General features: G+C 46.5%; 1 protein-coding gene across 5 annotated transcripts in view; it reads left to right on the top strand.

Moving 5' to 3' along the window:
• The window catches only part of LOC135378852 (zinc finger protein 35-like), a 48,526-nt gene extending 33,558 nt beyond the window's left edge, over positions 1-14,968 (top strand). For all 5 annotated transcript variants that reach the window (XM_064611991.1, XM_064611993.1, XM_064611989.1 and 2 more), the window contains 2 exons: positions 10,160-10,285; positions 14,149-14,968. In XM_064611991.1, coding sequence (XP_064468061.1) covers positions 10,160-10,285; positions 14,149-14,780 — 758 coding nt within the window. In that variant the 3' untranslated portion in view covers positions 14,781-14,968. The remainder of the gene's footprint in view (positions 1-10,159; positions 10,286-14,148) is intronic.
• Positions 14,969-15,391: the final 423 nt, after the last annotated feature.

The raw sequence follows: 15,391 nt of genomic DNA, 5'->3' as shown, positions 1-15,391 counted from the left end.
GCAGCAACGCTGCTGGAAAACATTTCTGCAACATTGTGACAGCAGTAGAACCATGTTTCCCCAACATAAATACAATATTGAGGCAACATTTTCGTCATGTTTCCACAATATTGTGACACCGTTACAACAATATTTTTCAACACAAACACAATATTGAGGCTACATTTGGGTACAGTTTCCGCTGCATTATAACAGCGATACAGCCATATTTCTGTAACACAACGCAACATGTAGGCAGCAATAGAACCTCTGTATGCACTAAGGGTATAAGCCGACTTAACCCCTTCTTACTATTGTTGTTGCAATGACATCTACATACCAGTATGTGCCTGCCAAAGAAAATTTAGGACTACATTGCAATTTATTGGCCCGCTACAGGAGAGTAAGGAACGGGAAGTATGTGTGTGTCAGTGGGACAGACAATCAGATCAGGCTCCTTTCTCGGGTTAGGATTTTCCTACTTATGCCTAAAGCCTCCAACTTTCCGCGATTCTGCGAAATTTCGTGGAAATGACGATCTACCACAGAATCGCCTTTTTTCCACGGAAACTCCGCGGAATGCTGTAATACACTGTGCAATTAATAATTTATGCTCCCTTACTCAATAATGCCTATTAGATCTAAAAAAGCCCTTCGCTAAAAAAGCCTTGTGAAAAAAAAAAACCTTGCTTCGAGCGATGCGTGCAAACGACGCCGACAGCAGACGCGCGACCAACGCGAGTCACATGGCACGGTTCTCGTCTCCCCGCTGTTGTAAAGAAATGAGAAAGGATTAGTGCGCACGTGCATTCGGGGAACGGTGGAGAACGAACGCCTTCCTATTCGTACGATGTCATGTCGCACTTTTGGAAGAAAACTGCGCGGGATAGCACTCGGGAATACAGAAACGCCGTATTCTATGAGGACGGAGGCATCCTTTTTTGCAAGGTGTGTGCTAAGTCTGTCGATCATCGACGTAAATCTACGATCGACGACCACGTAATGAGCAACAGGCACCGCATGAACGCCGACAAGTTGAAGCGAAGACAGGAAGAAATGCAGCGAGACAATAACGTTGCTGACGGTTGCTCTGGACTGTAGCAGCGTGATGTAAGATTGCAGACGCTGGACTCTGTGGTCACAGCCCGGGAAGCATGAATGGACGTTGTTACGGAATTTCTGGAAGCACTCTTTGCCGCTAATATTCCGCTGGAAAAGGTTGGACGCCCCAAAATAAGGAATTTCTTGGAGACGCGAGTTACCAACGGGGCCGATACCGGGGCCGAACGCACTTCGCCGTCGAATTCCAGAACTGTTCGAGAAACACGAAGCTTGGCGTGCTGCGTGGGTCGACAGTGTCGGTGGTGGTCGACGAAAATAACGTGGTTAACAGAAAATAAAAGTGTGTTCATCTCTTTGAGGTACTGAATGGCTTGATCTGAGTGCATCTGCTTCCAGACATGCATTTGTGCCACACTTGCAGAATGGCGCGGAATTTGCGATTTTTACCGCGGACTCCCGCGGATTTGACTTTGGAGCCCCGTGAAAAAATTAATTTTCCACCACAGAAGGTTGGAGCCTTTACTTATGCCCTTATTGCATACAGAGGTTAAATTATGTAATGTTCCGACAACATTACGAAGCGTTACATCCATATTTGTTCAATACACTCCAGGTAGCACTGAATGGTACGGCAACATTTCATCAATGTCGTACTGCGACGTTGTGCAAACGTCTGTAATGTACTTGACTTCAACATTATTTGCAACATGTGTACACAACACAGCGGCACCGTATGTACACATTTTTCAATGCGTCGGATACCAGATGCATGGATGACTACATAAGTACCGTGCCCCTCCTGCCTGGCAGACATCCCACTGGGTGGAGCATTACTGAAACACAAAGTTTTGGGGTACTTCCACTAAGTGTAGTGGGGCATAAAACATTGCAACGATCATGCATCCCTGCAATTACCCCATGTATCTACAACAAGTCAAGTACAGTAAACCCTCGTTAACTCGAACTCGCTTATCTCCAAATATCGGTTATCTCGATTTTTTTTACATCTCGGTCCTTGTCCCAATGCTTCCTATGTATTTGGGAACTTTTTAGGTGGAAGCTTTTTTTTGCCAGAGTACGGATATCTCGAAATTCAATCACCGGTAGGTCATCGTACCTACGGCTGATAATGTGCATTCTTAGGTTCCCCAGGCTACGTCAAGGTCAGAGCCTTTCAGTCCTAGGATGGTCCGTGGTCCTATGACGATTTCGGGTGATGCATTTGGGGCCCCGAGTGGTAAATTCGAGTGGTGCGGTCAGAGCAACAGCCGCGTGTTTGGATGGTGCACTACGGAGCAGTTCGCTCGCCCCAAGAGCACTTTTTTGGCTCTTGCTGCAAGAGGCCAAGCCAAAGTCGCCCTCAGCTCTTTTCGTCCGCCATGTCTTCCGCTCTCGACGGCGAGCATGCGCATATATGCAGCTCGCGAGTGTCGTCCGCTACGTATTGCTCCTGTGGTTTTCTGCCTGTCACATGGCCTGTCATCTGTTTCTCTGTTGTGTTTACCATTGACGACATGGATCTTTACGAAAGTAGTAGTGATGAAAGTTCAATTGACACCGGTAATGCGAATGACAAAGAGGATGATGTGACCTGCTTCTCGCAAGCTATGCTTGTGATCAGGTGAAAGTGCGCGACGACACCAACGACGCTGCCGGAAGTTCACGAATACGACGAATGCACAATGCGTAGTGAGCGGAGCGACCCTCGTAGAAGAGTGGTAGAGTGTCCGACAAATCCGGGTGATGACTGCCTCGGAGCGACTCCTGTGTAGATCATGCACTGGACCTGGGCGCTCTCGCTCGGATTACCAGATGCATCACTCGAAATCGCCGCTAGCTGTGGCAGGCAGACTGCACTCCCCTTCAGACTCCCCTTTACGACGGCGATGTTCTAGTAACTGATGAACTGAGTGACACTGAAATCGTCTAGGGGTCCGACGTGCCGGGAGGAGAGCATCTCACGCGTTGCATTGAAGTGCTAGAAGATGCTTTCTTGTTCCCAGACGCGAATGCCAAGCAGATTGCTATCACAGAGTTATTTCCTCTCAGATGATGTTAAAAAATAAATGGCTTCAGAATTGTTTATGAGCCCTATTACTGTAGGAATGCTTTTCATAACATAGTGCATTGTGGTAAGATCGTGGCAACGTAATTATCGCTGTTCGCTTAACTCGAAACCCCGCTTACCTAGGAATTTTTTCCGGTTTTTACGACTTCGAGTTATCGGTAGTTTACTGTACACCCAACAACATTCCTGACATCTCTTCCTGTCAAGTACCATGCTTTTAAGTCAGGCTTGTGCTACACTGGATTTCAACTGAGAGGAGTGACCACCTCACAAAACCTGGACATATTAGGAATACAGTAAACCCTCGTTAACTAGAACTCGCTTATCTTGAAATATCGGTTATCTCGAATTTTTTTTGCATCCCAATCCTTGTCTGAATGCTTCCTATGTATTTGGGACCTCTTAAGTCGAAGCTTTTTTTCCCTTGAGTACGGAGATCTCGAAATTCCATCACCGGTAGGTCAGCGTACCTACTGCTGATAACGTGCGTTCTTGGGCCCCCCAGGCTAGGTGAAGGTCAAAGCCTTTCAGTCCTAGTGACTCACGCTGCTGGCTGTGGCAGGCACACCGCACCCCCTTTCCACCCAACGTCACTCCTCCTCCTCCTCCTCCTCATTCGTCTGGGCGTTATCAGTTTTGTTTCTTGCTTCGCCGTGGTCTGACGTGATGGCTGACCAACGCCAATGCAAGTCCCTGACTTTGGAGCGGAAGGTTGCCCTTATCAAAGAAGTGGAGAAGGAAGGAAGGACAAAGACCACATCGCCAAGGAGTTTGGAATTCCTCTGTCCACGCTATCCACCGTGCTCAAGAATAAGGAAAAGGTCAAACAAAGGTCAAAGGTGCCGGGACTCCAAGTTTCCTGATGTGGAGGCCGCGCTGCTGCTGTGGCTGCAGAATGCGAGATCGGCCAATCTTCCAGTTTCGGGACCCATCCTAATGGAAAAGGCCGACTCCATGGCATTGCAAATGGGGTACACTGACTACAAATGCAGTAAGGGGTGCTTCGAGTGCTTTAAGAAGCGAAACAAAGTCGCTACAAAGCGCATACACGGCGAAAGCGGTGCTGTTGACGGAACCGCGGTGGAAAACTGGCACAACCACAGGGTCGCCGAGCTGCGAAGAAGTGTGTACCCGGATCACGACGTCTTCAATCTTGATGAGCCCGCGAGGCTTGATGAGGCTCTTTTACAAGGTGTTGCCCAGCCGCACGTTCACATCAAGTGGTGAGGCGTGCACTGGAGCTAAGCAACGGAAGGACCGGATCACCATCCTGTTCGGAGCAAACGCCTCTGGTGACGAGAAGTTGCCACTCCTCATCATTGGCAAGTCTAAAAATCCTAGATGCTTCAGAGGCGCACGGCTGCCGAAGGAAGCGATCTATCGGGCCAACAAAACTGCGTGGATGACGGCAGCGTTGTTCGCGGATTACGTTCGGGACCTGGATCGCAAGTTTGCAAGGAACAACAGGAAAGTTCTGTTCATCGTGGACAATTGTCCTGGGCATGGCCAGATCAACAACTTGGCAGCTATCACACTGGAGTTTCTCCCTCCGAACATGATGTCGGTCCTCCAGCCCATGGACCAAGGCGCGATTGAAATCACTCGGAAGCCGTACAGAAAGAGCCTCCTCCGCCGCGTCCTGCTGGCATTTGATAACGGCAAATCGTACGAGATCAACCTCCTTGGTGTTGTGCACCTTATCAACGAGGCCTGGCAGCAAGTGCATCAGGCATCTATCGTGAACTGTTTCGTTCATGCCGGTTTCTCGTCTTTCAGTGCCGTACCGGAGCCAGCAGACGAGTTCAGTGGATGTGGCGCATTGTGCAACAATGTGATGCGCCTCGCATGCTGTGGGAAGAGCGGCGTAGAGGACTTGAACTTCGAGGGCTATGCCCTTTATGATGACGGTGTTCCAGTGAGTGGTGAAATGAGCGACAGTGAAATCGTCTAGAGCGCCCTCGCTATTGACGTGCCAGAGACACATGTGGAGGATGTACAGCCCCGTAAGGTTCCGACATCGTTGGGAGACGAGAAGCATGCTTGGTTTGCTCCGTAACAAGGTAGAGTGCAGCGGAGCAGAAGAGTGTCTCATGCGTTGCGTTAAAAGCTTGAAGATGCTTTCCTGCCGCCAGACGTGAATGGCAGGCAGACTGCCATTAACGAGTTCTTCCATCTCGGAGGAGGCTGAAAAATAAATGGTTTCAGAATTGTTTACGAGCCACATTACTTTGAAGGAACGCCTTCCCCCCCCCCCCCCCCCCCCCCCCCCCCGTTTCATAGCATAGTGCATTGTAGTAACATTGTGGCAACGTAACTTTCGCTGTTCGCTTAAGTCGGAACCCCGCTTATCTCAAACTTTTTTCCTGTTTTTTTCCGACTTCGAGTTATCGAGGGTTTACTGTGTGTTTAAAGCCCCGGGTTGTCCACAATTCTGCCATATCCTACGAAAGTTATGTTACTGAAATCTTCTTTCTCACATTACATTTCTGGACTATATTTTGCCTGCACGTGATGCGAAAGTTAGAGAATTTATTTTTATTTTTGAGAACTGTGACGTCATGTTATGCTGCGACGGAACGCCCAGCTCCCACCTGGCAACGTTGTTGCCCTTCGTCGTGTCTTCCGAGGGGGCTCACTCTTTGCACTTCATTAACAGAGCCCCACGTGGCTTGGATCTATCATGTGACATATACTCCGACCTTTGAGGAAACACAAGAAGGGGAAAGATATCTGTTCCATTTTTCCCCTTTTTCGATCAGTGTCACGTGACTTCTCAATGTGTCCTGTGTCCGATGTGTCCTCGACCACGTGTCCTCCCCAGACGCGGGCGTCATTGCAAGGAGATGAGTTTTGTCACTTTGTTACACTGGCGTCCACAACAACAACAACATTCAATGATAACAAAGAGGTTGTTTTGATGCCTAATCGGGTGTCCTCATCAGCTTGAAAAATGCAATGAAGACTGTTCATGAGAAAGGGAGTCCTTTTAAACCCTTGTAGCATTCCGGAAGTGTCCTCCCTGTGTCCTGTGGAAGTGTCCTTGTGACTGTGACAGGCACTGTTATCACCAGAGCGGCGAGCGACATCTTCACAGAAGATTCTAGTGGAAGGTAACGCGAAAACACTTCTCAAGGAGCCGAAGTTCCATCCCGTGTTATGTTGAACATTCACACGGTGCGGAACATTGGGAGAGGCGTACCGCGCACTTAGCAGAAAACGCCTTCAGCGTCTTTTCTGTCGTCTGCTACACGACATCACATGGCTGCGTCACAGGGTATTCCCCACGGTTAGACGTGATGGCGGAAAGCTGTGACGTTTCTTTGCATCTTTTGCTGTGGTATTCTGCAGCGTGTCACTCCTGAATACACACTATGTATCAGCTTTCCTTCCAGTTAGGTGACAAAACGATATTGTTCTAATCATTGGTTGGCCTAGAGCACTTTACGTGATAAAGAGCACTCCCTGTTAGTGCTGAAAAAATCTGCTCTCTAGCGAGCACGTATTACTGCCTCCACGTTCCTGCCCTGTGTCACTTTATATGCTACAGTCGTGTCTCGATTATCCGGACACCTCGGGAGTCTTCCCTTTTCGTCCGGATAACGAGATTCCAGATAACCGAACCAAGCAAACTTCTCAGGAAACGTGAAAAATTTGAGAGACCTCTTTATAGCTCAAGTAGAGGAAACAAGGAATGGATCGTTACTTCAGAAATTCATGCGAAATTTGCTGCTTGAAATTTGTAGGCACGTGTGTGAGAGAATTTTGGTCACAGCCTCGACACGAGCTGCGTCACCCTGCTGTTCGAGAAGGATAATGTCTCAGAAAGTTGCTCCCGTGCACAAATGTTTTTGTCTTTTTGCAAATGTCTTTGGCATATGGCAAAAGACAGGCGATGCTTTCGATTCGGCCTGAATATTGATATTCACATGTTGATATCTTGCACCCAGGGGATACAGGGCACCTCTTCCACCTATCGTCTACCATCTCTACCATGTGCCCACACACACCAAAAGGGAGTGACCTTTGAAGGAAGGGGAGTGAAACGGTACAGAATGTCCTGATGGAGTACGAGGGGTGTTCAAGTCAAACCGGGACTTTCATTTTTCGCAAAAGTAAAATGGACTTACAGGCGAGAAATTAGTTTTATTTTTCAACGTAATCCCCAGCTGCACTAATGCACTCGTCCCAGCGTTTCACGAGGGCTTGGATGCCAGCAGCGTAGAAATCCTTAACGGCGCGTAGCAGCCAGGATCGGACCGCATTCTAGACCTCGTCGTCGCAGCCGAAGTGGCGGCCCCCAAGGAAGCCTTCAGTTGCCTGAAGAGATGGGAATCGCTATGAGCGAGGTATGGACTGTAAGGGGGATGTGGTAGCAACTCCCAGCCAAGTTCCTCTAAGGTGCGTGTCGTGAGATGCGCGGTTTGCGGGCGTGCATTGTCCTGTAGGAGGAGCACTCCTTTGGTGATGGAGGCCCGGCTTTCCGAAACTGGATGTGTTCATGAATGATAGTGTTCAACGTTCCCACAGAAAGGTCCGTCTTTTGAGCCAGTTTGAGACATGTTATCCGTCGGTCCTTAAAGGAGCTCTGAAAGCCATCTAAAAAATTTTCCGTTCCGAACGCGTTGTGGAAGCAGGTAACTTAACTTGATGATTAACACGAAAATTTTCTCTGTGCGCGATGTTTTTCGTAGAAAAAAAGACACTTGAACATCGCCGCGCGTGTTCCCACTCGACTCGCTCCTCCGGGTCAAACGAGGAGGAGAAAGAAAAAAACGTCATTGGTGACGTAATAAAAGTTGAAAGCGGCGATCGCGCTTCAGTGCTGACTGGTTTTCTTTTCTTTCTTTCCGTTTTCTTTCACCCTGCTTTCTCTCTGTCAAGCGATGAATAAGGGAGGACCTCGATATTCATGGTCGTGAAACCCCCGTTCTAAAATTCATCTTCTGGAAACAAGGAAAAGAGGAAATGCTGCTTCGTAAGATGTTATGCCGCGATCATAACATCACTATTTAACCACTCAAATTCAGGAATTTTCTATGTGTGTTCAAGTCGCCTTAGCGAACGAAAGACACATTTAGAAGCCATTTGGCTTAGCAGGGCGGCATGTTGGTTGGTTAGTTGTGTGCTTGCAATATTATGGGTGGGTTAGTCACAGTTTGCCGTTGGCAGTTTTCCGCGCGCAACATGTGCATTTTATAGTCAGCTAAAATTTACGCTAGTCACGTGTTGTTTTAGTGCACGCTGATATGTCGTCGGACGCAAACTTAACCGGCGTTGTCAGTCACTATATGGTGGATAAAACTGATGCACTATATGGTGACAAAACAAATGGCGCCGAGCACGGATGAACTCAAACTTGCGTGTCTGCGTCGTCCACATTTGTAGTCTGCATCGGCCAATTCTCGTTTAGCTCGATGGTTGGTAAGTTGACCATAAATTGTTGTGGTCTTATGACACTGCTTGGCTATGTTGGTGTGTAACTCAGGCAATGAATGTTCAACTCCTGATGCCACGATGTGGCGGCGGCGGCGTATTGCGATAGATTTCACTGGATTGTATCTGACAACGTATGGGCAAGAACACTCCTCCAGCTGAATAAGGAATTAACTGAATGGCTAACAAAGTTTCTAGTCAAAGTGACGGGCACTAGTGATCATAGCGAATTAGTGATATAGCGTATATTGATATAATGACATAGCGGACGGAATTAGTGGTCATAGCCATGCAGCGATCATTTCGAGGCGTGAAGTGACGCAGCGCTTAGTGCCGTACTGTGTTTATACGTATTGCCACCAACAACACAACAAGAAACAGTCACCACGATAACAAACAGCATACAAAACACAGACACGGACAGAACAGCGTTCAACTGGCACCTGAAGTTTATTTTCATAATCCACCTACTACGGAAGGTCGCTTTAGGGAAAGCAAGGTCAAGCGGGGAGAGGTTGACCGATTTTTGGTTGACTTCGCTCGGGGAGTTCAATGAGGAGGCCTCTACAATCTCACGGTCTAACATTGAACAGTGTCTGTAGACCAGTCTTCGTTTACTGTATCCGATAAACCAAAGAAAAAGCAAAAGAAACCTCTTCCACTGTTGCAGCAGGGCTCCGAGTGAAAAATAGCAGACGACGTTCTTCGAAACCAATCAGGGGCTCCACCTTTCTGACGTCAAAATGACGCAAGCGGCTCGACGGCTCGTTTCGGGTATTGCCACCGTTGCGCACGGTCGCGATTTTCAAAATCGAATTCTGCGATATTTATGCACCTGTTGATAGTATTACTTCGCATGGTGCATTTTAATATGCTTATTAACCACTTGGTTCAAAAAAATGCTAGTGATTAAAGTGCTTTCCTAGCTCCTTTAAGGATCAGGCGCTCCACAAGTTGGATGTTCTCAGGAACTCTGACACATTCCAACACGATGGAAATTGGTGTTCTGATGCTAACATTGTGTTCAGCAGATGCCGCTTGCGTCTCTCCGTCGTATGGATGTGTGTGTGATTGAGAAAACATGTAAGAGGGAAAGGGGGATGAGAGAGAGTGGGTGGTTTGACCCTTCAGATGACACAACCTTGGAAGTCATTGGAGAGGTGTGTTACTTTAGCTCAATTGGCAGAGCCCTGGACTGGCAATCCAGCGGATGTGGGATCTAGTCCTGCAGCTGGCTAACCTTTTCAGTGACTTCCTTCTTTCTTCATGTATTCCAAGCTTTACAGCAAAAGGGCTAATACTAGACGCATAGGAAACCGGCACCATGGATACGGAATCTCATGCGGCTCTGACATCAGTGCAGGTGTCCCCTCCAGCATCCAGTAAGGACGCGCGAGAGAGTTCACATGCTTAAGACTACCAACGGGAATGGCCGGAGGAGCTTGATGAGTGTGTGTGTTCTGGGTTTATATCTCACACAGTGCGACATATAGAACAACAATTAGTTTTCCCTCAATACTGCATTGTGTGATACAGTATGAACATTATGTAGTGAGCCACATCTATCGAGGTGTTGCAGCCACTTTAAATTAAGCTCAGTGCTTATGTTCCTTGCAGATCCAACCACGCATGGTGCAAGTACATGTTACAGTTACATCAAGAAAGAACCTGCCCATGCTGACTCTCCTGATTTGGTAGCAAATTCTTCAGACACTCGGGGAATCACAAGTGAACACATGTCAGGTGAGGAATACACCAGAAATGCACTACAGGGCAGACACATAAGATATGCTAACATACAGAGTCTTCCACCTAACACGAAGGAAAATCGTGTTAAGAAATCTGCGTGTCTCAATACTGTGGGGTCAACGCGATCTATCTTGGAATAGATTTTGCAATCACTTGTGAGCACTTTTTAAAGTTTAACATGGGAGAATTTGAATTTTCCCAATTGAACTTCAAAATTTACCAAGTCAACCTCCCATTCCTTTTATGGAAACAGCAAGCGTCTGCCACATTTAGTGCATTCTCTTGTAAAATACATTCACTACCACAATGGTAATAGCCAGGGAAAAACTGTAAGAACCGTCTTTTCGAGGTGTGCAATTCGCTGGATCTTTGGAAGAAGCGATGCGAGGAGGCCATGTACCTGCCCTTTCACTTTCTCTTTTCTAGGCTTCTGCTGATAAGGGCAGTATGCCCAAGGAGCACAGTGTACTGAAAAGTCGAGCTCAATAGGGGTGGACGGGTAGGCAGAAGACCTTGAACACGCTCGTGAAGCTAAAGAGCATTGATAAGACACATACTGTCCACCCCTATTGCATTCGACTTTCAGTACACTGTGCTGCAAAGGATGGTTGCAACTCAACTGCAGTTATCTGAAATGAGAGCGAGAAGGAAACAGGAAGGGAAGGGTGACTGTTTTTCTACAGCCGCATCTCGCATTAGTTTGACGGAGAACTGAGCGTGGTTGACCATTTAGGCGCCTTGAAATGAGCTTTTATTCAGTTTTTTTTTCTTCAGCTATTGCTAAAGCAATAGGGAATGTATTTTATGATGCAATGTTGACTTGGGAAATTTCTGACGTCAATTGCGTAAATTAAATTTCTCACAAATAATATTTGACAGACGTGATCGGAAGTTACGGCAAAGGGTTTCTGAGATGGATAGCGTTGATCTCATAACATTAAGACAAGTAGATTGTTTAATATATATATATATTTTTTTTATTTTCACGTTTGGTGAAACACCCTGTATAAAGCAAAGCATGCAGGCCAGACATGATGCACGCGTAGGCCTCTCTGTTTTCAGGTTTTTGAGGGTGTCTGAGGGTAAAAATCAGGATTTATACTTAAACAGTGAAAAATCTGGTGATACCATGTGAAAGAGCAGATTTGTGACTCAAAAAGCAAAAATCAAAACGAATGCGAGGGGGAAGCAGAGTGTGAAGTATTTAGTGTTCACCCGAGCTCATACACGTGCCAAGGTTTTAATTTTTGGCAAGTTCTGTACTTAAGGATCTCTGGGTTTTACCCAAAGTTATGGTGATGCAAAAAGCCCGTTTTGCTATGTTTAACCCTAAATAGATTGAACACTACGCTTAAAAATGGTAAAACTCCAATTGTGCGACATCACAATCAGCATCGTCGTTACTTAGAGTAAAATCTGAAAAGCTGTGAAAACGGTACTGGTCAAAGTGCAAATTACTTTAAAGCGATTATCTTTTTTTCACATGTATATTTATTTGTGGGACTTTGTTGCGGGCTTGCCCTTTCAGTCCCACTGTAACTGCAAAAAAAAAAGTTTATCACGATTTTTAAAAAATTTATGAATTCAATTTAAAATCCCCATTAACTTGAAGTTGTAAAAGTCACAATTTTTACAATACAACAATGGTATACATGGTAAAAGTGATACATCTCAGCGTGTTTACTTTAGCAGCGGAACTGCAGTTACACAGAATGACTACAGTCGAACGTCTATACTCTATAACGAAACTCATGGGGAACGCGATTTCTTTGCTGTGCCGAACATTTAGTTGTATCAAGCATGGGCGTACTGAGAGCGGGGTAGGGGGGGGGGCCGTGACCTCATGGCAGCCAATTGGGACGCATCGAAACAAATCCACGTGGGTAGCGCAAAGGACCAAGACCGGGTCCGCAGTGGGACCGACGAGCTCACGCACTTTCGTGCGGTTCCTACACCACCTATGCCCCTGTTTGTCTGCTCTGCCCATGTCATGTTTTCTGTGCACTCTGGTTGTTTCTCCAATAAATATGTTTGGAGCCTGAAGTTTTAGGGTCTAACCCGATTCTTCTCCGAATTTGCACCCCGAATTGAAGGGTTGCCTCTTTAGGGTGAAACCCGATTTTTGCCCAGCAAATTGCCATCACTGAAACGTTTGAAGGAATGCACACTAGCTTGTTTGGGTGTGAACGCAATTACATCACCGCTTCTACCAAACCAGTACAGTTCGTTAGAGTAATAGAGCCTGATTTCTCCCCAAATTTAGCATACTCGAAGTTTTTCCACCCGAATTCACATGAATTTAGAGCACGTGTTAATTTCCGCGATTTCTACACCCCCGAATTTGGAAAAAATATTTCCCGAAAACTTCAGGCTCTACATATGTTATATGTTACCAATAAGCCAAAAAACCTACGTTACTGAACCCAGAAACAACTACACAAAAGACAAGTGAAAGATACAATGTATTTGTGGCATCTTCATGATATTCAGCATGCAACCTGTACATTTCATGTCATGTACTATATTTGCACATGCCCCTGCATCCAAAAAATCTGCACAAATAATGTGGTAGTAGCTGAGACTGTGCAACATATTATGCAGCACAGATGAGCACAACACTGAAGCTTCTCGACGTCCAGTTGCACATTTCGATTAAAATGTTATGCTGGAAGTTTTATGACTGTTGACGCACAAGTTTCAGCTGTGAGGTTGCAACTGATACTGCCCGATTTCTGATCTGAGGTGCTAAACAGTCGACCACCGTTTATGCGAACTTCGCTTGTCAGGATTATCCAAACAAAAAGCATCGGGGCAGATTTCACTCCCATGTAATTTGCTTTCATTTACCCGGGCTTCAGATTCCAGATTCAGACAAAGATTTCCAGGAGCATTTGAGGAAAATGCAAACCAACAGCCAACCAACTTATCCGTTGTACAGCCAGAGACACTGTGCAAAATACATTTTGTCGCATGGAGGCAACAAACATAAACTCATTTTAGAATGCATCATCATTGTGCACCTGGAGAGCAGCCCCTCAACTCCTCTTCGCAAAACTGCCATTTTGATAGCTTTGGGTACAGGTTTCACATGACAGGTTTTAGCTTCAATGTTCAATCACTTTGAAATTTACCAGGATTGAATGTCCTTCATAGTGTACCATCCTTTATCATTATTTCACGCATATAAGCTGCACTGCAGATAAGCCGCAGGACCCATTTGTAAGAATGTTTTGAAAATTTTCGGGCAGATAAGCTGCACTCGCAGATAAGCGACGGGCGATAAGACGCAACTGATTTGTGCGACAAGGGCGACAATAGAGAAGGACATAGACCCTGCGGTTCATACTCCGAGTTTGGCATGGTGTACAACAAAGGAGGTCTGTACTAGTCTTCTACCAGGATCGGATAGTGCCCTTCTTGTGTGTTTTTCATGGATCGACGGGTCAGTGGCCTTCCAGAAGACATGAATAATGAAACTTTCGTTAAAGCTCCTTGGGGGAAAGCACCAGGAAGGTCAGTCTACATGAATGTGGACGCGCCCCTGCTACGCACTGTTCCCGCATTGGCAGGGAGGTGCTGTTTCTGGAGACACTGTCTGCCCCTTTTGCTAAAACCAGAGTATAGGGAAAATAGCAGGGAAAAATAGTTGTCAGATAAGCTGCAATGGTGGAAAAGAAACACAGTGCCCCGTGAGAAAAAAAATTGCTCATAAGCTGCGGCTAATACGCGTGAAATTACGGTACATGCAGTCGACACAATGTTCCATCTTACTGCAGTGGGTAGTTTCCGTAGTGACCCCATAATTGATGGATTTCTGCCATTGTTCTATTTTGATTAATTGGTTGATTGCATTTCAGAAACAACGTTGTGCAATGTGCTTCGCATAAAACAAGAACCTTGCGATACCTACGACTCTTCATCTTCGAGTGACAGTCCATCCCTAGCGGCACAATCAAAGCCTGGTGCCGGCATTGGCTGTGAGCGCACCAAAGTGACGCCAAAGCCTTTGGATCACACTGCCCTGCAGGAGCAGCAAAGCGTCCACCAGAACCATGGCCGATTACCCGACACATCACCCGAACTAGCAACACCTGTGTCGCTGAAGTGCAGCATCTGTTCAACCGCATTCCTTTTAACTCCCAGTTTGAAAACGCTCTTGAATACGAGGGCGAGAGTGCTCATGTGCAGCAGCTGCTTCGCGTCGTTTGTCAAGCAGCGTTGCCCAGCGGGACAAGCCACAGAGCCTTGCTCGGACGACCTCCATTCCGCGCCGCCTTGTGCTCCTACCAAGCTGAAGATCCTCCTGGAAACGGGACAGACGCCACACAAGTGTGCACGTTGTCCCGCTAGATTCGTGAGCAGGTGTGACCTGATTCATCACATGCGTACGCACACTATTGGGAACCTGTTCAGGTGTGAATTCTGCCCCGCATTGTACGGCACAAGTGCCCAGCTGGAGCGTCACCTGTCCAAACACATGACAGACTAGCCCTTCATATGTGACTCAGTGGTCATCGAGCAACGCTGTAACATATTTTGTATGTGATCATGGACCATGAATTTAATGTGTGAACGCAGGAATGCTGCAGGTGTACACTTAAAGTGTCGTGTTCTCGCGTGTGAATGTGGTGAATGATCATGCTCTTTATTTTTATCAAAAAATACTGTTGACCACGATGCACGACTGCCAACAACATTCGGTTGGTTTCATTATATTCATCATAGAATGCTCCTCCTTTTTAAAATCCCTTCAATGACCCATTTTCCCAAGTGTGTGCTAATCAGTGCAATCTCGTCAATTCAAGTTCAGTGGGGCATTGCAGGTTTATTGCAATGAAGCAGAGCTCAAACGAACAGAAGTCACTTAGAATGGAGATCTTGCTTTCTGGCAGCACATACCTGCATTCGTTGGAGATGACACATTTCCTTGACAATAAAAGCGCTAAAAGAGACAAACACAGACGACACAACATAGAGCACTCATATAGAACACATAAGTGCTCTACGTTGTGTCGTCTGTGTCTCTTTCAGCACTTTTATCGCCAAGGAAATGTACCAACAAGCCCAAATGGATGTTTTACAGATGATACATGGCTCAGC

The sequence above is a fragment of the Ornithodoros turicata genome, chromosome 1 (genome assembly GCF_037126465.1).
Source record: "Ornithodoros turicata isolate Travis chromosome 1, ASM3712646v1, whole genome shotgun sequence".
NCBI lineage: Eukaryota > Metazoa > Arthropoda > Arachnida > Ixodida > Argasidae > Ornithodoros > Ornithodoros turicata.
This window is presented reverse-complemented; position numbering and strand designations above follow the sequence as displayed.